Below are 26,600 nucleotides of genomic sequence, written 5' to 3'. Positions count from 1 at the left end.
TCTAAATCTACACAACCTTGAAATGTCTGACAGCGATCAGTGGTGGAAATAGAGGTATTGTATGCAGCTCATGAAAGGGAGCACTAATGATTTCCACTCAATTTTCTTTTTACGTGGAGTCAAGACATCAAGCTGTGTTCTCAGTGCTACATCAGATGGTTTTAATTTAGCCTCGTATGGGTGTTTATAAGCACCTGTTCACACCAGGTTTTCCCAAGGGCATTGTTCTCAATCACTCACTAATGACCCCCAACCTAGGTAACTACTTCCTATCTCTGCGAAGCCCAGTCTCTCACAATGGCCTTGATGATGTTTGATGATGATTTCTATTCCACGAGGGGGGGGGAGCTGTCTTTTCCTCCTAATGAACTGATGATGAATAGGTGAGGTATCATTACTGCTCAAGCTCTTTTTATGTCTCTGGTAAATTTGTTTGAGCTTTGACACATTCTCTGGAATCGTGTGACAGACATGACTGTGGTCAGGGCCGGCCCTAGCACATCCCCCCCTCATCCTAACCCCCCCCCCCCCCCCCCCCCACGAAAACGGAATTGCAACTTTCAAATGCTATTTTGCCCTGCAAGACTGCATTTCTTTCAAATAAACACAACAACGATCCAAACGATGAACAAACATTAAATGAAGAACAAAATCCCTGAGAAAATGTCACGTCTGTGCTGAACTACGTTCCGGCCAAGCAAAGGTGCACACACGTTGCACGGTCACATTCACTCCCTCATCGCCTGCAAATAATGTTTTTTTAGTCTTCTTGAACACACACACTCTAACCAAACGCCTCACTGTGCTAGCATGTTCTGATAACACCAAGGAGGTACGTACCCCTTCCGTTTTTGATTTTTGGCTCATTTTACCCGAATGTTAGATTTTTTTTATGTCAAAATATTGGTTGGAGATATAGAAGGGGGCGCAACAACAAAAAAACTGCCCAGCCAAAAAAAAAAAGAGTGGCGCCCTAGGTGACCGCCTATAGGAGAGACCGCCCCTGACTGTGGTGGCTGAGTGTTAAACAGAGATTAAGTCACTTGCAAGGCACCCCTTTGCTTTGTTCACTTAAGGTACTTAACATTGATGGGTCTGCACTACCTCTAAAAGAGACAATCATGTCTTGTAGTCATCTTTAAGTAATCTTGCGGTAAATGCTTACAGCCTACTGCAGCCTACAGAGCTAACTCTAATCACCCCAAGCTTATGTCTGAAGAGCTATGGGATGATAAAAGTATGAGGTGTTTAAACATACAACATCGTAAGATGTTTAAGACATTGTATTTTCCAAAGAAAAAAGAAAAAGAAGATTGAAACAAACAAAATCAATGAACTGGACTATGAATTCTGGGATCATATTCCACCACCTCCCAACTACCATGACATTTCATGTGACAGAGAATGCATGTCAATCAGGCAACAATGAATCATTTCCTTAATGAATAAAACAATGAAGGGACATGTTGTTTATTTTCTAAACAAATTCATAATCTGTGTTTTAACTCTTACCTTCAGTGGATTTGGAGCGAATAACATCACCGGCGCATTCTGGTATTGATAAAACATGAAGTGCTGTCAAAAACGCAAACTTCAAACTCCAGCACCGGTTGTTCATGTTGCCCGGCGAGGGATGGACAGACGATCCAAATGTATCACGGCAGCACAACCATAATATAGTTACAGTTGAACAGCTGATGTGCAAGACCCAAATGACTTCCTGAAATATGAGCGTGTAAGACCGTTGAAATCCTCAGAGCATGCTACTCCTTTCCAACTCTACTTATGGACTTCCGATTCAATAATGAAAAGAGCGGCGATTCAATTGTAACAATACAAGGAATTGGCCAACTATGAGAAAAACGAAAGACACTATAGGAAGTGTAGTCGTCACTGACAATACATTGGGTTCAAAGCAATTACGGACGAAAGGAAATATTATTTTCTGCGAGTGACCATGTGCGTCGGTGAAGCATTCCTCAAGGTCCTAATGCCGCCTACACACCTTCCTATGCCTGCTTTACTGCAGCAAGAGAAACTGCCCACATGGTAAAGCAAATAGGATTTGAATAATGCATGTCTGCCATAACCTCTCTTCCAGCACGAGAGATTACAGAGGCATGTTTTATTCAGTTACAATATAAGGTATTTGAAAGTAATGGCTTAAGAGTTTGGTGTGGCATTATTTTAGAACATATGTCTACATCAGCCCAATGGTGTGAGACAGGAACTGCCAAGAACAAGGACTACACCCAAATCACAGATTATAATGACTATATTTTACTTCCATCAAATATTTGTTGATTCGAACCTTAACCTGGGACATATTGGCCAGTTTAAGACTAAATCATTGGAGGATATATCGCATGCAAACCAGTGAATGGTTTGTGGTCATAATGGGCATGGTTTGTTCAGATAGTATGGCTTTTCTGGATGAATGTCTACAGTGCGCAATGGACCACATGGCTAACTATTTCGGAAGGGAAGGCAGGCTTGATCCTGCTGGAGAGAATCAAAGTAGTACAAAGAGTTTCCAGTCTCCCAACAGAAAGACCTTCACATGTCCAACGCCACACTCCGAGTTTGAAACTGGCAGCACAGTGGGCTAAAGGGCAGAGAAGAAGCAGAATGGTTCTGATCTGACTCCTTGATATCCCCAAGCTCATCAACGTCAGCATTAAAGATGAATAAGGCACAGTCTTTGGTATCATGTGTGCTGACAGCCTTTCTGAGTTGCAATAGGGGATGTGATTGAAACTGTGAACTTTTGCTCTTTGAAGCGGTTTTGGAAAGAGGTGAAGCGATGAAACCAGCAGCCAGTGTAATCTCACTACCACTCTGTCCACTTGTCACACATTTAGTTCCACTTGATGACCTTTGACCTCAGGCACAACGTGGGTTAACCCTTGTCTTATCTTCGGGTCATTCTGACCCATCAGTCATTGTGACCCACCGTCGTATTGCGACAAATTTACTACATACAAAAACAAAGTGAAGCATTTTCTTTAAACCGTTGGGCTGTCTCAGACCCCCCACATTGCAAAGGTTAAAAGAAAATTATTTTTATTTCTTTTTGTATTGGGTAAAATTGAGCAAACACAACGATAGTTCGTTATGAACCTTTGGGTCATGTGACCCGAAGGCAGCACAAGGGTTAATGAGTTTTACTCCCTGTGAGTCTATGAGCGCAAGCATGTGACATACTCGAGACTAGCACACAGAATACAAACTTGTATTACTTGAATGCATTAATGTTTGAACATGTTGCAGTGTCTTTTAAAGCATGTTTAGTCACTGCTTGCGTAGGTCTTCAGTAAAATGAAATATATACATAATACTGGCAACATTTTCAACAGCAATTTATTATACTCTAACATTGACAGACAGAAAGACAGAAACAAGAAGATACGGTATATTAATTTAAATTGAGCAAACATGCTCCATACCGATGGCCTAGAATGCAGACATCTGTTCAGAGATTTATTGAAAATATGTAATATTTAATATTTATTAAAGCATTCAGGAAACATATTTTTTGGTGTATTGGCTTGTGTAACCTAAAATCATTTGAATAAATTAACCGAAAAAAAATCACCAATCTTAAATTTAGCTCTTAATGAAAACTCTTTCTAAACATTGGTAATCATGCAAACACACACGCACACACGTACAAAAGGAAACTACATTCTTTCATCTCTTTATAGATGACATAATCCAGTTTCATGGATTAAAGCATCTTTTAAACACATTAAATCATAACAATAGGAGAGCCAGCAACATGAATAAAAGCAGTAAAAACAGATACATTTCCATGTGGAATCTGACAGCAACACATTTACATCTGTTGTGGATAGCTTGTCCAATTAGCAGACCTAAATTATCAGAAAAGGTATTCTTTCTAACCAGTACTGATCATTAGTATGGACATTTCTGAGGTGTCAAATGCCTCCAACTCCTTAATAGATGGTACGGGAGGGATGTGGACCCCCTGCTTATCAGCTGCAAAATGGGTTTCAGTGAAGTGGTGAAGAACTATTGTGACAGAAACAACCAGTTAGGAAATATACAGACAGTAATTATGTTTATGGTTTGTCCAGAGCATAATCTAACTACCTTTATTTTGACTAAATCTGTCAGAGCTCGATTAGGACCAGCAGGAAGACAGTTTACTGGTTATCGTAACATGATATACATTTATTCGGTAAACTAAAGCTGGATTAAATATAGAGATATATGTTTATTGTGTTGAATAATACTGTGGTTAGGCTGATCTTAGTGTTGCTCTTGATCAGTGCTCTGAGTTCATGTCAGGGTGATCTGATGGCGTGAAGCGGCCAGGTTACTGTATGTATCATACTGTAGGAAGTTCATGCCCAACGTTACTCATTGCCTCTTTGAAGAATCTGATCCAGGAGTTTCTGCAGAGAGTAAATTTCACAAACATAGAATGACTGGAGGTTAGCCATAGATCGCCACCCTGTCTACCGCAGTGCCCCTCAAGTCCCTCCAGAGTCCAGTCAGACTGGAAAACCAGGCCAGATCCTCTACTCTACCACTATCTGCCAGGCCCAGCTAGGAATCGATAGGACCGTGTATAGTACCTTCTAACCAGACACCCTGAAGCCACCATCTGGGAGTGTCTCAGCCACATCATTCAGGTTTCCAGTGTCCTGTATCAAGATATGTTAGAGCTGAGACATGGCCTGTTTCCCTGTGTTATCTCAGGCTGCAGCGGTGAGGGTGTGGCTGGAGTGTCCGCCTGTTCACCCGCTGGCCCGCCGGCCTGCTTGTGTGTGGGCTCTCTGTCTACAGCCGGACGAATGGGGGCACTGCTCTGGAGGCTGGGGCAGTGAAAGCTCTTTTGTCACAATCAGAACACTGGCCTCATACACCAGAGCACAATGAAACTGTTCACAGTTTAGCCTTAACAAGGAACAGAGCGATGGAGGGAGAAAGACGAGAGAGTGAGAGAGGGGGTTGGGTTTGAAAGAGGAGGCAGGAGACCATAGTTTCTGACTAGATTCTATTTTTCCAGACAGAAGTCCTGAATTAATAACCATGCATAACCGTCTGACCAACATCATTTATTGTAACAGAATTAACTAAATAGTCCTGTAGATCTTTGCGAGAGCATGCCTTAGCTCAGATAATCAGCCATTTGACTGTAGAAAAGCTATTCACTGATAAAACATATCTCTGCCCAATATTTATCAGACACCAATTAACTGCCATGAAGCCCAGTGACAAATATACTTGCCCAATCATAAACTGCTGCTAAAAAGGAACTGAGAATTGTAATGCATGTCAATAGCACCCTCTAGCGGACTTTCAATGTAAACCAGGAAGCTTTGGAAGTCCGAAAAGTTCCGGTGCACAGCATCACATAACTGCAAAGATATGGGATTTATAGCATTTCTCTAAAGCTTTATCTGAAAAAAAAAATGCTCTTCTCATTTTGTGTCCATTAAGTTCCCTGGGTCTGAACTAAAACGACATATCCCTAGATTCAATTAACGGAGTGAATCCATGCATTAAACCATTATCTGACATTCATAAGTCCTTGGCGAGCAATATCCCACCTCTTATCCGTAAACCATCAAATGGTGTGCCGGTTTACTGTTTAACTGAGTTTGCAGGACAAATATATATGTCTGCTTACTTGTTTGTGGGGGCTCATGAACATTGTCATGGACATATTATGACAATGCACATGATACTTAGTGCCCTGAATAGCAGGTCAAACCGGAATAGTATGCTACTTACTACACAAAACTCACTCTATAAATATTTAATATATTTCTTCTGTAAAATCAAATGTGTATACATGAAGGAGAACAGTGCAGAAGACAAAGAGAGGGAGTTTCATTCCGAAATTACCTTTTTGAACAGTTCAACTCTCTGTCTGTTGGTCTGGGAAATCACCCTCCTGTTCTCCTCCTCCTTTTTTCTCCTTACTTCTGGAAGGTTATTATAATTCCTGTCAGTAAACCAGGACATTTCAGTCACGTGGGATGAAGGCCAAATAGATATCAGTATAGATAAATAGTTATCAGAGAATGACAATTCTTTGGCCATTGTTATCTGTATGAAAGCATACAAATCTGTCTATTTCAGCATTTAACACTCCTTTTCAGTTTCTCAGATGAAAAACTGTTTCATTATTTTTCACTAGATTGGAATGACACAAACATTGGAATGTAATGTACGCTTAGAAGTCATGAACAAGCATAAACACAATTTGAGTTACAGAACTATTTAAATAAAAAGCAGTCCCTATCTAAAGATCCAATCAATATCCAAAATATTAGCCTTTTAGATTACTTGAATTTCTTTTGGATGTTTCATACGCAAATGCAACGTCTCCGAATACGGAGATGTTGTATTGTTTAGGGTCCTTGCCACCACGAGACAAATCGGCATTGCAAATTGTAAATGTAGCTCAACTTGAATCGCCTTCTTTTGACAGAAAGTACTGCCGAACAACACTTTTTCTGCTCATGAGTTCCACAACACCTTCCAGTAACGTATCAACGGCGGCGTCATTACGTCGACCAGCGTAGAGCGCGCAGTGCAAGCGTAAGGTTTGGTTCGGTGGATTGTTTTTTTAAGATCCTGTAAAGTAAATTCCATGTTTTGCTTCTAAGTACATTATATATGTGTGAAATGAGTTCCTGAAAGCATGTGCAAAGTGCAAAAACTTTGTCGCACTGAAATGTGGAGTTAGACTGAAGAACAGTTTTTCTTCCGTTTTAAGATCAGGTTTTAATGGGCAGAGCCAAAAAACTACCTATCTACGTCATTTCGACCTATCTACGTCAGATCACTGAATGGCTCCTCCTGCTGTACTGTTACTGTAGCTTACATCAGCTAGCTAGCTAGCTTCAGGATGTCTCCCACCACCTGCAACTCCATCTTCCCTGATGCAAGAACTCCAGCTGCGCTGCAACGCCATTTAAGTTCCCTATTGATAATGAAAGGAAAAATAGGTGGATAGATTTTGTGAAGAGCCACGCTCATGGAAAGCTTTGGATAAACTCCAACAGCCGCCTCTGCACTGACCATTTCACGGCGGACAGTTTTAACGTGGACCAGAGACAGACGGGGTTCACCAACACACGGCTTCTCTTGCAGCGCGGAGCCGTACCGAGCATCGCCCCCCCGGCCGTTCATCCTCCAGTCGCACCTAGACCATCCACCGCCGCCAGCAGTTCATCACTCAGTTCTGTGTGCTTGTTATAATTATACTAGATAACTTTTCCAGAGGTATCTCTGCTATGAGTTAGTGCAAACCGCTAACTTGATATTAGGCTACTCGGTGTAGAATGATGGTATTTTGGTGAAATCTGAATCTGAATCAGAATTCGGTTTATTCGCCATGTATGTTATACAAACACGGAATTTACTGTGGCAGGGAGGTGCAAACACTAAACATATACAAATCTTAAATTAAGTAAAGGTACAGAAGTTTAACTATTCCGAAGAACTAAACAATATAAGAATAAAACAATTTAAATATAAAATTAAATATATATACTAATAAGAATAAGGATAAGAATGAGCAGCATGAGTGGTCAACATAGTGCAATAGTGCAATCAGATACTGGGTTAAATAATGAATGAGTGTCAATGGGAGTCCTTTGCCTTGTTGAAGAGGCCAGTAGCAGATGGAAAGAAACTTTTCTTATGGCGTGAGGTTTTGGTCCTGATGGACCGCAGCCTTCTGCCGGAGGGGAGTAGCTGGAACAGGGAGTGGCCAGGGTGGGAGGAGTCGGCCACAATCTTCCTCGCTCGCCTCAGGGTCCTCGAGGTGTGCAGGTCCTCGAGGGTAAGCAGATTGCAGCCGTTCACCTTCTCAGCAGTGCAGATGATACGCTGCAGTCTGCTCTTGTCCTTATCAGTGGCAGCAGCGTACCAGATGGTGATGGAAGAGGTGAGGATGGACTCAATGATGGCTGTGTAGAAGTGCACCATCATTGTCTTTGGCAGGTTGAATTTCTTCAGCTGCCGTAGGAAATACATCCTCTGTTGTGCTTTCTTGGTGAGGGAGCTGATGTTCAGTTCCCACTTGAGGTCCTGGGAGAGGATGGTGCCCAGGAAGCGGAAGGACTCCACAGTGTTGACTGGGGAGTCGCACAGGGTGATGGGGGTGAGTGGGGCTGTATTCTTCCTGAAGTCCACAACCATCTCCACTGTCTTAAGAGCATTGAGCTCTAAGTTGTTCTGGCTGCACCAGGTCACCAGGTTGTCAGCTTCTCACCTATAATCAGACTCGTTCCCATCAGAGATGAGCCCAATGAGGGTGGTGTCGTCCGCAAACTTCAGAAGTTTGACTGACGGATGACTGGAGGTGCAACTGTTGGTGTACAGGGAGAAGAGCAGAGGGGAAAGGACGCAGCCCTGAGGAGATCCGGTGCTGATGGACCGGGAGTCAGAGACTTGTGTTCCCAGCTTAACGCACTGCTTCCTGTCAGACAGGAAGTCTATGATCCACCTGCAGGTGGAGTCGGGCACGTTCAGGTGGGAGAGCTTGTCCTGAAGCAGGGCGGGGATGATGGTGTTGAAGGCAGAATCCACAAACAGGATCCTGGCGTAGGATGCTGGGGAGTCCAGGTGCTGTAGGGTGAAGTTGAGGGCCATGTTAACGGCCTCCTCCACCGACCTGTTGGCTCTGTAGGCAAACTGCAGTGGGTCCAGGAAAGGGTCGGTGATGGATTTGAGGTGTGCCAGCACAAGGCGCTCAAAAGACTTCATTATCACAGAGGTCAGGGCGACGGTTCTGTAGTCATTGAGTCCTGTTGGCCTTGGCTTTTTGGGCACATGTTTACAGAGCTTTAATTTCTGCCTGTATGCAGGAATCAGATGGACCATGGCATGGTCAGAGTGACCCAGTGCTGCACGAGGGACGGCGTGGTATGCTCTACTGACTGTAGTGTAGCAGTGATCCAGAGTGTTTTCTTCTGTGGTTGGGCATTTGATGAATTGTCTGTATTTAGGGAGTTCGTGGCTGAGATTACCTTTGTTAAAGTCGCCGAGTACGATAACAAGGGAATCCTGGTTTCTTTGCTCCACACTCAGAATCTGGTTGACGAGCATGCGTTGGGCCTCTTTAACCTGTGGACCCGGCACCATGTAGACTCCGACCAAAATGAGTGACGCAAATTCTCTTGGCAGTTTATAAAAAATGGTTCTACATCCGGAGAACAATGTTGCAGAATCACTGTCACATGTACACACCAGCCACTGTTGATGTAGAAACAAATATCACCGCCTTTGGTTTTGCCGGAGAGTGCAGTGTCCCGGTCAGCTCTCACGAGTTGAAAGCCTACCCCGGAAATCTTAGCAGAACACTGAATTAACAGACAAAACAAGACAAAACAGAGCGCACCTAGCAACCGAGGCAGCCATCATCGGCGCCAAATGGTAGCTAATGTGCTAGAAGTAGTTGGAGAGCTCACTGTCTGCTGTCTCTGGTGTCAATTTTTACTCCTGTGTTACAGCTCAGGGGAACATTTCATTTATATGCATCTGTATGTTTCACTCATTGAACAAATAAATTCTAATTCTATACTGTTTTGTTTGGCTTGACGTAGCGTCCATTATCTGGGTTGTAGGTAGCTTACTTTAGAGAGGCGGCGCCTTCCAGCGAGGGGGCCAAGCTTCAGCTCCTTCAGGCGACACGCCCCCCCAGCCTCGAACAAAGACTGCTGATTTTCTTACGATTTCAAAGCCTAATTTAACATACTTGTCTGTGTTTTTATTTTAATTTGGATGGGTAGTTAATAACACATTATTCTGTGGTGTGGTGAACTTGAAACTCGTTTTTAATTCCACTTTACAGGATCTTTAAGGTTCGGCCGAAACCGAACCCCGTCAACCCTGTACTTTCTGAACAAATACAAAACGAATGCTCTGGTGTATAGTACTAACATGGATAGGCAACTCACCGCTTGGATCTAAGATGCATCTCTTTCCCAGTAATGGCTCTGTCTCTGGGTCTGAAAAGGTTATCTGGGAAACGCACACACATGCACACAAACATGTTTACAGTCAAGATGTTCAACTGCACTCTCACTCTTCTTGAAGACTCTCATCAAAGAAATCTCACTTTACCAACACGGCTCAACTACCAGAGAAGATTGATCTGACTTTGATCAAGATGGTGCAACAGCGAAGTCATTTCAACCATGAAAATACACTTGCTTGAAACCGGGCACCAGTGTCTTACATCCATTCTGTACTATCTCATGTACACTCAATGGGCCTGAATTCTTTCAGATTAATGTTAATTGTTACCAGCAGGGGGCAGTCAATGCCATACAATCTGATATACTGAAGCCTCACAATTTCCATTAAACCTCCATACTCTGCTGGGAAATCCGTTCATCAGATAGAACACTGTGTAGAGACAGATAAACAACTCATCACATCTGAAGGTCACTACAATATTTCTACGGGATAGAGATGCCAGTCATTCTGAAGGTTACATATTTTTTTCAATAGCAGGATAGATTTGTAAGTGAAAGTCTGCAAGTGCACCAACTGTGGCTGCACATCTCATTTCTATTGTGTCATATACAGTGGGCGTTGTTTTAGTAAAATGTGCAGAGAGCTCAATGTGTGTGTGTGTGTGTCTGTGTTTGTGTGCATGTGCTTGGCGTACTGCCATCACAGCTGCAAAGGGACAATGGCTGTCACAAAGAGAGAGTGAGAGACAGACAGAGAGAGATAAAGAGCTACACTGCAGAGAGATATTGAGAAAGGTGCATATGAGATAGACGTAGAAAAAGAGAGAGAGAAAGAGAAAGAGAAAGTGAGTGTGTGAGAGAGAGAGAGAGACAGAGAAAGAGAGAGAGATAAAGTGAGAGATGGGTTACCACTCTGAGGATTGGACCTGGTGCAGTGTCCTCTCTTTTGCCTGAGCGCATTCTCTGGCTGTGGGTCTGAAGAGTCCTGGAGCTCCCTCCTCTCCTGGGCCCGTCTCCCCAGCTCCCTCAGCCTTCCCTGGGAGCGACTGATGAAGTCAGGTCTGGACAGCTCCAGAGCTTCCTGCCAGAAGCACAGACATTAGCCCAATGAGACAGCGCAACAGCCCTGGGCCAGGGACAGACCCCCTGCAAAACTCCACAGCCTCGGATGGACACGCTGCCGGACTCTTCCATGTGGTGAAGACAATTTCATCATAGAGTTTCATGAACGCTGACACTTCTGGGGAACTTACCCGGAGAGAAAGTGCTTTGGCTGGGCTGTTTATAGGTGTGTCGAGGCGTGAAGGGATTGGAGCAACACCAGGATCTTGTTGGACCATGTTGTGATTGGTCCTCTGGTTTTCACAGGTAGCTACACCCCTCACTATGGAAATAAATTAAAGAAGGAGCTTGTTAGGCATGTGCAGTCACAATTTTCCCATCAGTGCTCCTGAAGGTACATCAATGCATCACCAACGTCTGTCATGCCCCTTAACTTATAACTTCTAATAAAAACCCTAGAAACACAAAGAAAGCCCTTTACCCTAGCATTCAGTTCTGACATCACTTCACACTCGTGATATTTGGAAAGTTCTCTGTTTTTGGTTAATTGTCTTAAAGATCCATACTTGATGGATGAGTAATGAGAAACTCATTACCTACTAGCTAAGAAAGGGTAATAATACCGAGTATATTTCCCAAGGGTGATGAGTTTGATTCCTTTGCAGAAATGCCATTTGGTGTTGTTTTCTTGCTCAGTTGTCTTTGGAGTTTTATATTGGCTATGACAGCGGCGGCATTGAGGGCGATGATATGCTCCGGAGACTGCTGTGACCTGGGTTCTGAGACAGTCACAACATTTGTTACACACTGTGGACTGTGGGGGTTGAGAACACAAAAAAAGCTTTTGTGGGAAAGGATGAGTCCATAGAGACTCCAAACAACAGAATTAAAAATGAAATCAGCAAAATGATAGGGAGATGGTGGATGTTGTCTTCCGAGACGGAGAACCTGCTGTACAAGACACTATGCATGACATGTCTGATGCTGTCATATAGCTTTTCTTACCAAACGATGACTGAGCAACTCCTTATGAAGACAACAAGATGACTAAACAACTCACAAACCATCTGGAAACTTCAGCTGAGAAACACAGTTCACCTGCCACCTTTTGCAACTCGACCAATATCAAATATTTACTTTAGATAATGTGCCCGTCAGCTTTAGTAACTAAATTATTACTGTAATAAGCACGATTAAAGCTTAATTAAGAATTTCATGCACAGCTGCGACATCACAAATAAGCAAACATGAACACAGCAGATACTTCTTATGTCCTATAACTTATTCAAGTTAATGGATTGCTTTTGTAACTTGTGAATGTTTTGAAAATCATCAGTTTAAAACCCAGTTAGAGTTGAAACTGCAATTGAGGACTTGTGCTTAAAAATAGGCATTGTTCAATAGGTTTATCACTAGGAGTGGAGGAGAGAACAGATTTTTCTTCTGAGTTCCCTCTACATTTCTAGCAGCTCTTGATTCCCCTGGAAGCCCTGATGCTGCCTGGGAAAGCTGGCTGGGAATAGATTATGCATGCAAAACGATGTGTGGGAAAATGAAAGAAGGTGAAAATGAGAGATGGGGTGGTAGAGAGAAAGAGAGAGAATGCAAGAGAGTGAGAATCTGTAGGCGGCGGCCCCCGCTTACAGTTGGTGTTATTTGACAATGAGCTGCCACAGCAGATATCCAATGAAAGGCCCTGGTGAAGAGAAAGGAGTCCTCCCAATACAGTACAATAATACCTATCAATTATACATCAAACGTGAAAGACCAAATGAAACCCAAGTTCAGTGCCAGCATTCAGAAGTGTGGATACCTACAAAGCCACACACACACACAGAAATATCTTTAAAGAGAAACTGTACACTCAGAACCTCTTGAAGATCAGAGAAAGCGATGCTTGTGTGTTGACAGTAGACTGGTGCAGTGAGACTCTACTGTACCTGGAGCCTGGATGAGAGTGAGTGGAGGGGGTTGGCTTCTTACTTCTGCCTGGAGTTTCTGTTGTTGCTGTGGAGCTGTTGCTGTCTCTGCCACTGGGTGACCTGTGTTGCTAAATGCTGTCCCTGCACTGATAGGGAATCCAAAGGCAGCATGTGTGTCCAGTCCAATGGCAGTGTCTTTGACAGAGTCAATATGCATCTCTCCAGGAAGTTCCACGCTCCATTTCCTGGGTGGAGCCTGTGTGCCAATCATCTCCGGGCTGGGTTCACTGTGTCCAAACATGCCGGCGTAGCAGCTTACAGGTCTCCTGGCCTTCACTGACCTCTCCCTGTTCACCTTCTCTGTGGACGTGTTGTTGGTGGAGGAGCCGCTGACGTACAGACACAGGGTAGACCTGTGGAGGGTGGATCCACTCTCTGGCTCTCTTGGGTAAACTGTAGTGGCCCTGTTTGGGCTTGAAGAAGAGTTTGTACTTTCTGGAGAATGTTCTAGATGTTTATAAAAGGGTGTTTCATTGTGGTCTGGAGACTCTAATGAGCCTTGTTGCCAGAGGCTGTTTTCCCTGTACACCCCCTCTGTGTAACTGTGCCTGTACTCAGCCTGCCTGCTCCCCAACCCCCCCTGGCCAGCTCTGTAGCTCTCCCTGTGCTCAGTCACTTTAATGATGGTGGCCTTCCTCCTTCTCACCACCACTTCACAGCTGTGGCCCCTCTGAGGCTCACAGGAGACAGAGGTTCTGTGGCCCTGGGGCCCATTCAAAAGAACGACAGGGGAGCACGGATTCATCCTGTGCTCTGCCACCTTGACTATGCTGGCCTGCCTGAGGGTGGTGTGGTCAGGCGAGAGGGGCTCTGAGGGAACGGGGGCCCGAGGACGAGATGACGAAGAGTGGAAGCTAGGCTGCTCACCAGGGCTGGAGGGGCGACTGGATCCAGGAAGGCTGGATGTCCTGGTCACCTTCCTGGAGGAGATGGTGATGGAGGAGAAGCTGGTAGTAGACTTTGGGACAAGAGCTGTCTCAGCAGAGGGGGTCTGTGTGTGTGAGAGTGTGTGAGGGTTGAGGAGGCTCACTGCTCTGTGAGTAGGGGCAGTTGTTCCGCACGGTTCTCCACTTGTCGTTCTGTGCAGAGGCCTTTTGCTGTTGGATTCTGGTTCAGTCCGACTGTAATGGTCATTCGGTTGAGTCCCACCACTAATGGGTGATGTCCTGTTAATGGTCCAACCCCTCCTTAAAGCCTGCCAACTAAGCAGCCTGTTCCCCTCTGCTGAGGTGCGGCATTCCTTGTCAGAGACCTTTGTGGGAAGAGATGACAAGAGACAGTATACAAAAATATAAAAAAAACACTAATATCTAGAAACATTTCTACTATTTTTATTGTAATAGTTCACACTCGTGTCAACATCTTGCTTTATGAAGGACCGCTTCAGTAGTGACTCGGCCATGTTGTCCTTCCATTCTGCCTGTGTGTTTTCCTGTCACTGTCTCTCTATGCATGATGCAGTCATGCCCCACTAGCAAGCAGCCGCAGTGGTTTCAGCCTCCACAGCCAGCGCACAGCGTGACTTAAAACCCCAAACCTTCCTCTGAATAGCAATGAGACAGTATATAGAATATCTAGTCTGCAGGTGGGAGGGGGAGACCAGAAGCCTGAGCCTACAGTGGTTTCTACAAAAGTTTATTGAGGAGAAACTGTAAAACGGATACAGTATCTTCTGTTTCTCTGCTCTGTTACAAGGTTTATACCACAGTACACACACAGCCAGTGTAAGCAGACATTTGTATGCTCTGCTTTCTGATCAAATCCAAAACTAATGCTCTGGTGTATGGTACTAACACGGATAGGCAAATTAAGTATAAAATAGAAAGGGGTCTTAATGAATTACATTATTTTTTCCTTCCTGCATTTATGGAAAACAAACTGCCTGTGTCTAACTAGCTAATTACATTATTACAACTGTGCTTGTTGCCTGCTTCCGAAGATCACGTTAAAAACAACAAAATATCATGTCACAATGTAATTTACCTGTTGATCAGTGTGAGATTCTTGATCTGGGAGACACCATGTCCTCACACTCATAGGATTTGGTCTTGCTTGACTCCTCTCTTCTGCTCCGTCTGTGTATATATAAAAAAAAACTGTAGCTTGCTTTAAGACAGACACATAAACTCACACTCCCACAAACACGCAAGCACACATTCCTATTTCCGTGTGGAGTGTTGACATTGTCAATAACTTATGTTGGCACAGGGGAGGGACTCTCCCAGCAGAAAGGGCCACTCCAGTAGCACTCATGGAAAGACTGCAGATTTCTCTGCCCATCTACTTGTCTGCTTGTCTGTCTGTCTGCCTGTCTGTCTCTCTAGCTGTTGGTCTGTCCAAACCTCCATCCGTCCGTCTGTCATTTAATCCTGATAAAACCACTAAATGTGAAATTCACGGCAACCTGCAGTTACCATGGTGATGTGCAGTCAAGTTGGAGGTAACACTTGAAGACTTGTGCAAATAAAATCTGACACACTGGCAGAAACTGCTTGGTACAGTTTTATGTGGTGGGTATATCGCTGGTTGAGACAGTTAAAGGAATTCTAGGTTACAATGTAGAATGTCAGAACTATGTTCTACTATCAAGAAACTGCTGAAGGAAGGAAGGTGACATGAAATTTAGACCAATTTACTAAATGAATGAATACCTGATCTACTGAACATGGTTAACATGACAGAAGCCTGATACTGGAAAGTGGGTGAACAGCTATTGATAATGCATATTTTCTATATTACCAATCATATATTCTGTAGGCTCTCCTGAGGTCCTTTGTTTACCACAAGAAGAAAGCACTAGTTTAATGATGACTGTGACTAAAACCTGAAATACTGAATTTCCTGGTTGATTTAATAAATATGTGGATGTATCTTTCAATGGTGTTTGATTTGATTTCACAGCACAGGGCCCTGTAACATGTGAGAGATGTATGACTTAACCCTTTCCTAACCCTAACCCTCTCCAAGAGTTTGCTCAGTAGGCCTCTCATCAACACGTTCAACTCTCTCCAGACCCCAAGGCCTTATGTTGTCAGACATGTCCAATGAAGCATGTACAATCATGCTATGTTCATCTTCTTGGAGCTACTTCCACACATGCATATTCATAGCTCCCCACCTGATTGAGGGAAATGCAGAAGCATTTCTGGGACTTCATTACAATGAGAAGCATCATATTCATGAGACTCGAGTGTCTGTACAATGAATATGGTGTTCATCTGACAAATGTTTCTCTGAAACAAGCTGAAAGGGAATTAGAATGGTCCGCTTTTAAATGGTAGATCATTGACGGTTCATTTGAAATCAGAAAAATATAACCAGTTGTTTTGTTTTTAAACTCTCCTGTTCTGTTTAGTTCTAGATTGCTATAATTTGGGTTAACAGCCAAAACCCTACCATGACAATCAATGTGTGAACAAGAAGTGAGGTTGAAAAGAGCAGGATTGAAATATCTGGAGAAAAGATGCCTGTTGTCAAAGAATAGCTTCGAAGGACTTCTCTCTCATTTACTCAGCAATCCCCCTTGCCTTTCTCTCCTTCCTTTATGCTCTTAATCTTACAGTGTCCATTTCTGCTAAACATCATTCTCTCTGATATTACTTAAAGCAGATGGAACGGGCTCTATTTGAAAAGCATTTTTTTTAGGGGGATTGTCTTTCATCTCTGGGAGGACAGGGACCAACTCTTTAGGTTTTGTTTGTGAAGGCCATTCCAACACATTGGCAAGTCGGTTCTGAAGTGAATACCCAAGCCATCTCTACAGCTATTTTAGTTGTTTTTGCTATGTGTGTAGTCTCTTAGCAAAAAGAAAGCAAGTTAGTAGTGTCTGGACTTTGCTGAACCTCACGTACCCATGTGTCTGAAGCCATTCTCTTTGCCAGGATTCTTCAAGGTTGGGGTGATGGGTTGTTTTAATTTCAGCTGGAAAACGGAACAAACGGAAAGCAGAGAAATGATACTTTACTCCAAGGAAATAACCTTAACATAAAAAAGGATTGTGATTTCCCCCCACCCCCAAAACATTTTTTTCTCACCTTTTTGTACACAAAATATATTGAGTTTCAAAAGAACTTCAGACCAACTTGCAAATGAGCATCTAAGTAAATCTAAAGTCCATGACATAGGTCACATAGGGTATCTCCCATGAGACAAGGACTAATGATGTATGTATATGCTGTCGGGCCTCACCGCAGAGAATGCTGGACTTGTGACAAGAAGTTAATTTAAAAGATGTATTTCAGTACAGCTTTTGGTAAACAGTCATTGACTTTGCTCTTGATTTGGGCACGGACAATCAAAGAGAGCTAAGCTCTGTCTCTTTGTTTGCTCCACATTGGTCGTAAACCTGTTGAGAAGGCACTGAGATTCTGCAGAGTAAGCAGTTTTTAGACAGTGCCAGAGCCTGGCCTCCTCCACGGGTATGTGGTAGTGTTGACTACTAATGGCTCTCAGTGGTGTCTTTGTTAGTGTCTGCCTTCCGTGGCACCATTCACCAACAGCTCCATCACTCTGTATTTTACCCTGAGGTCCTGAGCTCTCTCTTTCTGTCTCTCCTTCCTCTCTCTTTCTCTGTCTAGCATCATAATCGGAATGGCTAACAGGAATCCAGTGCCAATGTTGTAAATCAGACTTGAGTTGTATATTTGAGATATTCCACTGCACAGCCCAAGAACAGAGATTTTGAGCCATTCATCTGTTCACAGGCCATTCTATGACAACAATATTCAAGTACTGCTCCAAAATTATTTATACCAGATAAACATATGTTCTCAACACATGCTACAGGTCCTAACAGCCTCGGAAGCAGCAGGTCTTACCTGGCTGATAGGGTTCTCCAGGTAAGAGTTTTGGCCAGGAGAATCCGCCACTGTGATGTTCCTTTGGATTGGCAGCCAGCCTATTCTAACTGGGGCAAGAGAGCTGAGTTTGGCCTGCTCTTTCCCAGGGGCCTGCTTGATAGAAGCTTTTTCCCAACTCCCTCGACGCTCTGGATTGTGGAACAGTTCATCTTTGAGGGAGCCCTGGCTGCCTGCTGGTGAAATATCACACATGATGGGGACCCCACGTGAAGAGAGATCCCCACTGTTCATGTCGGGAAGACCCTGATGTGATGATTGTGGGAAAGATCCAAGTTGCTCAGTGGAAAGGCTCGGCAGGGATGCATTTTTGTTGTAAAAAGGTCTCATTTGATCACAGGCTGGGCCTCCAGAATGGCCCCACTGCATCCTCTCCAGCTGCTGCATCCAAGCGTCCTTCTGGACTCCTTCAATGGCGCTCTGGGGCCGGGGGACATGCCGGGTTGGGGTGCTACAGGGGACCACCTCAGACTTCAGGCCCTCCCAGTAGGTCTCATCCCCTGAGCTCCTCCAGCCAGCAGCTCTGCGCAGGTGGCCAGCTGGCTTTCGGACAGCCATTCTGCTGGTCTCAGGTAACCACAAAGAAGCTCTCCGGTTTCAACCCCCAGGCAGAGGACCTTTATTATCAGTATTAATGAAAATGACTCCCCTGGTTACCGAGAGGCATGCCAGAAATGCATTTGTCAGGAAATCCAGCCAAGTCAGACTTTCAACTAAATGAACTAAGAAACAAGCATAACAGTTTCATCATTAGAAAATTCTCAAATGTAATAGCAACAAAAAGTAGATCAGCAGTGGCTACCTTCTTTCTTTGAAACTGCTATCCCACATTATAAAAAGGAGGGCTGAAATCTTACAAAATTCCACAGCAAAACTTTTAAATACTTTTAAATGTACCTTTATATCCTTCCAAGGTGTCCTTGTTGTCACAGTTAAAGATATATAATTTCTGCTAGGTCTTAAGAAGAAAGAGGTGCTACTGGTCCTGTCTCCAGTCAGCCATGTGTGACAGTGTGGGATGGTTTGACCAAACAAAAGAGTTACTGAGGAGAGGAACAAGCATCCAATAGCAGGAGAAGAGAGAAGGAGAGAGAGACAGAGGGAGAGAGATATACACAGAGAGACAGGGAGAGAAATGAATAAAAACAACAGCTCCAACTTTACAAAAGACATATAGGTTTTTCATCTATTGATGATTTTACCTACAAGTTCACAGACACAAAATTCAGGGACACATAAGAGATACATACTGTATGATGTATCAAAACAAACCAACTTACCACTTTGTCACTCAAAACATGTAATGGACCACAATTCATTCATGATCTTTACATATTTTCAAAACCCCACAGAATTCTCTCATGATTTATACTTTAGACTTCTTCCTCTTTGCCATTGTCCCAGATCTCCAGATAAGACTGCTTTTTCCCCTGGGTCTCGTGGTTGGTGCTTGAAGAAGCACCCCTGTCCTCCAGCTCTCTATCCCTTCCATGTGATTCCTCAAAGACAGCCTGATGAACGGGCTCCAAGGCTGACTGGCTGTGAAATGTTGTCCCAAGACTTTTTTGTGACTTCATAATATATCTACAGGCAATGTTCAGCGATATTCAATGCTTCAGTTGTTATTTGTAACTAAGTAAATAGTCTGTCTTAAATGTTTTGATTGCCTCTTTAAGGTCAGATAATACAAGTGGCTTTGTAATGCTCTGGGTCTAGAAAAGAGTAATTCTCCTCTTATGTCTATTTTTACATTTAACACTTAGCCCACCATTGTATTTTAAAGGCTTGGTTAATAATTATTCTAAATAACAAAATAAAAATATGCCTGCCATGGAATCTATGTAAAATGATGCTAACAATTTCACCTTTAATGTGTCAATTTTTTTTTTACCCTTTTGGTGGGTAATCTTTCAATCTTGAACTGGATGAGCTGCAATGCCCTCTGCTGGAGTAATCTTTAACCACTTTCTACTTTTTTCTTCTTCAGCAAAGCTATTTGAAACGGTTGCAGTAAGCAACAAAATATTGGGATTCTAAGTTATGGGGGAAAGTTTCCTCTGCCAAGTTATTAAGGATGGCATTTTTTAGATGAACTTAAATAAACATGAGCAGGTTCATTATTGTGCACTGGCCGGGTGTATCTCTCTGATGTTGCTCAAGTGCTTTGAGGGACAACCCTGCCTCAGATCAACATTCCACAACTCAAAACATGAGGGTACCTCGGCTCATCATTAAAGGGTTTAGGGAAAATGATGTCAACGGAGGTTGACACACTGGAGAATGTGTGTGTGTGTGTATGACTGACAGAGAAGAGAGAGAACTGCTAGAAATAACCAATTGCTTGAGTAACTTGCCACACAGATTTTGTCTATCGATACGTTAATCAAGGAAAGGATCATCCTTTATATCTTAATGCACAACATCCCTTGGTTTCTCAATAGGTGGCAACAAAACACGTCTTATTTTAGGCTATATTTTGTTGAAAAATTCAGTAAACCTTTACTTATCAAATCTTGAGGGTTTAAGTTGGTTGAGGGGCATATGAGCGTATGTGAAGCCCTCTGTGACATTGCTTGTAAAAAGGGCTATAAAAATACATTTGTATTTGATCTTGAAATCATAAATGTTCCAACACAGTTGAAAACTAAAACAGATAATAAATGCACAATGTCTTCACTTGAGTGTTATTAAACAAATTGGAATTAAATTATATAGTCCATGGCCAGCTACATCACAACAAAAAAGTTTTGTGTCGTGTTGAATTTGTACCCCCTTGTGGAGCATCCTGTCAGTGGTTGAAAATGGCCGTCCGATGTGGCTCTCTTTACTCACAGTAAGAACAAAAAGTGTAAAGAAAACGGAGGAATAATATTTTATAGCCACTGCACTGGGAAAGGTTTTACGTAATTGAGAATGTCTCGGTGGGTACCTACCAAAAAAGAAAAGTATGGTGTTGGTAAGTAAGAAACTTTTCATGCTTTCTCGTTAGCTTTTCCATGCTACTTCACATCAGATTGGACAAGTTAGGGAATAATGGTTGTGATACGTCCTAAATCCTAGTGCTTGGTAGGTTGTCTTCATTCCAACAGTATTCGCTTAAATCACGTATTGTTTTGTTGTTTATGTTCCTGAAGATTGTGACTGGGATACGATTAATATATCGTTGAAACAGGTTTGTCAACTTGTTTGCATGAAGGCGAAGTAAGGAATCCCTGCCTTTTGTGAGTGTAGCCAGCGTACTGTGTGCATTGGGAATTGTCAAAGGCGCGCCTAGTTGCAACAGTGTTTCCTGTGGTGGGGCCTGCCTAAACTAGAAATCGTGGGATAGACTTGTTACTGCCCGTTTTGAGAGGATCGAACACGCCTTCTAGACTAGACCTACAGAACTTGACACTGACCAATTTTTTTTGCAGACTGACTAAATATCTTCCAAGCCTGTTGTTGCAACCTCTGTTTTCATTTGCAGTGTGCTAACCGTCCCTACTCTGTACTGACTATAGGCCTTTGTAACTCCATTGTTACTCTACAGCTCTCTTGCCTCCTCTGTCATTTATATTTCGCTAGCTATAAAAGAATCAATCTCCAAAAACGTAAATGCTGTACATGCTAATAGCCAAACTGTAATAAGGTTTGTAACTTTGTAGCACACATTGCCACCCACTTCCAGACGTTACCTCCGGAGGCATGCATGGGAAAGGAGTAGCTTCTAAAACCATTCCATAAGAAATCTGTTATTACCCATCATTCCCGGATCGTTGTCTATTTTATCATGTCTAGATGAACACGTTGATCATAACTTCTTACTAGTAATATTATGAAAGCTATCAGTCAAGTGAACTGAAGACATTGTAGGTATATTGGTTGGAAGTACACGTTAGTTTGAAAATATCCTGTGGCGGCCACACTGCACTTAACTGCCTTCGGGTCACATGACCCAAAGGTTCATAACGAACCATCGTTGTGTTTACCCAATTTTACCCAATACAAAAACAAATAAAAATAATTTTATTTTAACCTTTGCAATGTGGGGGGTCTGAGACAGCCCAACGGTTAAAAGAAAATGCTTCGCTTTGTTTTTGTATGCGGTAAAGTTGTCGCAATACGACGGTGGGTCACAATGACTGATGGGTCAGAATGACCCGAAGATAACACAAGGGTTTTAAAGGTGACATGACATGCTGTTTTTGGATGTTTTTATATAGGCCTTAGTGGTCCCCTAATACTGTATCAGAAGTCTCTTTCCCAAAATTCAGCCTTGGTGCAGAATTACAGCCACTACTAGCAGTCCCACAAGGATCTTTCCTCAGAACGGGCTGTTTTGGTGTCTGTAGCTTTCAATGCTAATGAGGAGCGGAGGGGCGGCACCATGCGCTAATGTTTACAATGGATGTATTGCAATGGCTGTAGCCCCGTTGCTGTAAGATGCCTCGAATTTGCCCATGCTCATCCGATAACCCTGGTTTGCAGAGGTACACACTCAGTCATTTCAATGAGGGGAAAGGCGGATATCGCGCGCGCCATAACACCAACAGCAGACCGATTATCCAAATAACAAAGAAGTGTACAACACTCCCGTTACAGCATGTGTATTCACACACATACTTGATGCTATCTACCTTTCCATTAGCGACAGTAACTCAGCTGTTAGCTGCAAAGTTAATGTTACAGCCACATTCTAAGGGTAGCAAGCTTGGTAACCATATACAGTAAAGCTAAAAAAAAAAAAAAGCTTATTTTTTCTAATCAATGTATTTATTCCCAGGTGTTTTGCAAGAACTATAGACTTATACAATAACAGGCTTAAATGAACTGACAACATAAGATATACGACTTACAGTTCTCAAAGACGCACACACGCAATCTCAACTGCGGTGTGAAGCGCGTGTCCGTGCAATTCTCCGACATGCACTCTAACAATCACTGCTGATAGACGGCCTAAAATTTTGTACAGCCTGATTTCTGATACCGTGGCGGCAGAAATTTAGCCATAGAGGAAACACTGCACTATATATTATCATTCCAGGTTAAGAATACCAATGGAGGCTGCGTTTGAAATCGTAAATTAAACTTTTGTCAGCATTTTCAGTGGAAATTTCATTTACATTTGTACAGGTGTATTCGTGCACGTCGGGCTGGTCCTGTGATGAACACAGCTTTTTTTTTTTCTTCATGGCAGACTTTTTTTTGCCTTTGGCGCTCGGGATTTGTCATTGGCGCTCGGGAAAACGGCTTTGGCGCGCGCCAAACTTTTCTCTATGCAGGAAAAACCCTGCACTAGCAAAGCCAGCATGAATCAGACATTTTAGGAGCATGGCCTCTCACATGTCTTAGTCTAGAGGAGCTGTAAGAAGCCTGGGTCTTCAGATGTTTGTCATAGGATTAATGAATTAGATCTCAGTTTCCTGATCATTTAAAGAGGGGTGTTCTATTGCACACTATGTCCAATCAGTAGGATTGAGGCAACCCCTAAGAAAGAGGGTTGTGGAGCTTTAAGTCTAGAAGACCTGGAGGATCTCAGACATAAGGGACACTCACGTTGGTTATGTATCGGTATTCCTTACACTTAAGTAAGTACCTCCTTAGAACTTGTGTAGTCATGAAAGTATTCAAAGTATTCTTAGAACAGACCCGACATTAAATGGTTTAGCTGCCTGTTTGGCTTACTTGATGACTGAACCTGTTTTATTTTGTTGGCTGAAGTCAAGTCTGGGCTGCAGAGCTGCCAGATAAGGAAATGACACTTCCTTTAGATCAGTTCCCGCCATGCAGCCTACACAGGGGCTACAGTTCCAGTCAGGACAATAGTACACACACATTCTTATCTTGTGGTGCTATGAATAGAAAGAGGCAGAAATCTGGTTGACCTTCGGCATTGTTTTGCAGAGTTAATGCCGGTTTGGTTTAAAACCTGTAGTCTTGACTTTTTCCTACAGCCACTTAAGCATAACACATTGGGAGGGAATATATAAACTGTCATGTCCTCAGCCAATGACTGATTCGTCAAGCCCCATGTATAAACTGAAGAAAACCATCTACCACCCACAAATTGGGTGTCATGTAGTCACAGGGATAAGTAATATTAAAGCAATAACCCAGTTTTAGTGATAGACTTTTACCTACCGTGAAATGACTTTTGTTGGTTTATATGACAGCAGTTACTGTATAGAGAGAGAGGAATTCTCTCTATATATTTTTAGGTATGAATACATGTTTTCTAAGACCACAAATTGTGGTAGGAAGTGTTTTACGATTGATAGTGTCATTCTCATTTGTTTAATTTATGTATAGAGCCATACACCTACTCTATACATCAGGCATGTCACCCACCTGTGGCCATGACCTGGCTGAGACTTTCTCACGTCGTGCAGCTGTGTTTTTTGCACTGTGGTCGGACAGAGTTCCACTTGCTGTGTAATCTTCCTCTTTCTCTCACGGTCCGGTCAACATTGTCTATGAGAGTGCCTGTCCCCATAATGACAGCTACTGTCTTAACAAGTTAGTCTATATTTAAAATAGGTGGTGGTTAAAACCCCAGAACTGAGAGGAACTGATCATATCAGTTCATACAAGGTTTATAGTTTGCCTTTTTAGTTACTCACATTTTGTAGTCACTGTCTGTTTTGCCTATTTAACTTTAATTAAAAGTCTAAATCATTTTAATTGACAGTCTTTTTCATTGATATTTTAATGCTGTACCCACAAAACCATCTTAATTTGGATTTGATGTTTTCATTATATCATACAAACTTTGTCCCTCCCCCCGTACATGCACTCACACTTATTTCTGTGGAGGTCACAATGACTTTGCTGTTGTTCTCTCTGAAAGGGAATGAGCTCCTAAACTATGGGCCTAGCTTTCTGTCATTGAAAGTCTGAGAAGATTGCACCCCATGCTTGCTGTGCTAGGGTTTATAAGACACAAGACATTATTTAATTTAATCACTGCATAAGTGATCTCACGCTGTCCTCGATAGTTACTCCCCGCTGACAGAAAGTTCGATATTTTCTCCTGGTGCCAGACGACTCTTCCAACTGTCACCATCCGATTTGTAAATTAAGATGAAGCATTGAATGACCATGTCTGAAAAACTTAAACTATGAGGAGAGGGTGTCCCTTCCAAACATATTTTAGAGGCATCTGAAATTGACGTGCAGGCTGTAGTAGTAAATTTCTCTGAGTCTGTTCAGGGGTCAACATTAATTTTTTTTGGCACTGTCCCCACCGGGCCAGTGGGTTTGAAACTTACTGGCCCCAAGACTTACTGCCCCCCCTCCAAAAGTTGTAATTGGGTGTGCTTTGCCTTCGGCAAGGGCACAACCTTTGTTCTCTCACATATATATTATTATTATTATTTTTATTCTTTTTGCCCCCCTAAAACTCAGTAAATATTTGGCCTACATAGACAACGTAGGTGTCAAAAGTTTCGTCTTGGTAGCGATTGAGTTGCTTCTATTGTAATTTACGTTCCGTTGCATGGTTTGGGCTTCAGTTAAGTTTTTGTGGCGAAAAGTGAAGCTAAGGGTGGCTAATTTGCTAGCCACAGTCACTGACGTTACTAACGTCACTACGTCACTAACGTCACGAAAACACGCGTGACTACCTTTGGCAGAACATTCGTTTCGCATCTGTTAACTTGGGGGATAGCTAGGCTAACTATAGCTTTACTGCAAGGCAGCTGCAGAAACGCCACAAGCAAAGAGGCCAGGGTGATAAATATTTACTCATTTTACTTTGTGATATGACACACAATTGTGATGTGTAATGTACAATATAAGCTGATATTATTAAGGAAGTACATCTACTTTCGGAAACAGTAGTCTACTATTTCACTGACATATTAGCATCATGACATTAGCCTGTGTTGCCCGGGCAACACATACTACAGTGGTCTATGATGTATCTGTTTTCAATCGTTAAAATAAACATTCCTCACATATACATTTTCGTTGTAGGATTTATTCTGACATTAGTAAACGATTTGTTGGTGAAATTACCATTACCTGTGGTTTCAAACCAGTGTAGCTCACTGCAACGCTGTAGCCTACTGTACCCGAGACAGTAGTATCTATTACTACAGAGTATATATTATCATTTGCAACAATGAGATGCAAAGAACAGTGTACATATAGTACGCAATCAATCAATTCCACCTCGAATATACATGTAATTTGGTATGTTATTGATCCGTGTGTGTGCATCAGTGACAGATTTCTGTGGAATTGAGCCTGACATGTCTTTTCAGCAGCAGCCGGTTTGTCTGTCAGTGGCAGAGGGGCATGCGTACCATCCACCCCCTCCCCTGGCTGTTGACACCCCCACCCGGCTCACACACACACCTGGCTGCTGGTGGAGGGGGTGGACTCCCTTGGGCACCCTCCAGCCCACCCTCCCTATAGAGGGTCCATGCCAGGCGGCCTCAGTAGTATTGTCCTGACGGAGGCCTGCTGTGCCACTCTCGCCTCTAGACAGATGGCTAATGCTGTGACCATGGCACTGCTCAACACATGGCCATGCACTGAGCCATGTGTTACACACTCAATTACTTCTAGCGTTCCAGGTTACACTGTGCTAATTGCATTATATTTCAATTGACAATTCAGTGTTTGGAACCACTGATATCATTTTGATTTGCCACAAGATGCTGTCGTCAGTTGATAAAACTCAGTATTATAGAGTCTCTGGCATGTTTTGAAGTCGTAAAATAGAAATGAATGTGTCCATGTTAATGGTTGCA

At 42.9% G+C, this 26,600-nt stretch overlaps 2 protein-coding genes and 1 long non-coding RNA gene across 3 annotated transcripts in view; 1 reads left to right on the top strand and 2 right to left on the bottom strand.

Annotated features, from left to right (window-relative positions):
* LOC136950420 (disintegrin and metalloproteinase domain-containing protein 12-like) overlaps window positions 1–1,645 on the bottom strand; it is a 99,901-nt gene extending 98,256 nt beyond the window's left edge. The window contains exon 1 of the mRNA XM_067244752.1: window positions 1,513–1,645. Within this exon, the coding sequence (XP_067100853.1) occupies window positions 1,513–1,618 (106 nt within the window). The 5' untranslated portion in view covers window positions 1,619–1,645. The remainder of the gene's footprint in view (window positions 1–1,512) is intronic.
* Window positions 1,646–3,290: 1,645 nt separating this feature from the next.
* LOC136950882 (uncharacterized) lies at window positions 3,291–10,002 on the bottom strand. Its single transcript, XR_010877517.1, has 3 exons — window positions 9,945–10,002; window positions 5,878–5,977; window positions 3,291–4,418 (listed from the first exon to the last, which is right to left on the bottom strand). It is a non-coding gene; the product is annotated as an uncharacterized lncRNA (long non-coding RNA).
* A 10,668-nt stretch (window positions 10,003–20,670) lies between these two features.
* Window positions 20,671–26,600, top strand: part of dock1 (dedicator of cytokinesis 1) — a 208,916-nt gene continuing 202,986 nt past the window's right edge. Inside the window, exon 1 of the mRNA XM_067244751.1 lies at window positions 20,671–20,821. Coding sequence (XP_067100852.1) covers window positions 20,779–20,821 — 43 coding nt within the window. The 5' untranslated portion in view covers window positions 20,671–20,778. The remainder of the gene's footprint in view (window positions 20,822–26,600) is intronic.

The sequence above is a fragment of the Osmerus mordax genome, chromosome 10 (assembly GCF_038355195.1).
Source record: "Osmerus mordax isolate fOsmMor3 chromosome 10, fOsmMor3.pri, whole genome shotgun sequence".
In the NCBI taxonomy this organism is placed as follows: Eukaryota; Metazoa; Chordata; class Actinopteri; order Osmeriformes; family Osmeridae; genus Osmerus; species Osmerus mordax.
This window is presented reverse-complemented; position numbering and strand designations above follow the sequence as displayed.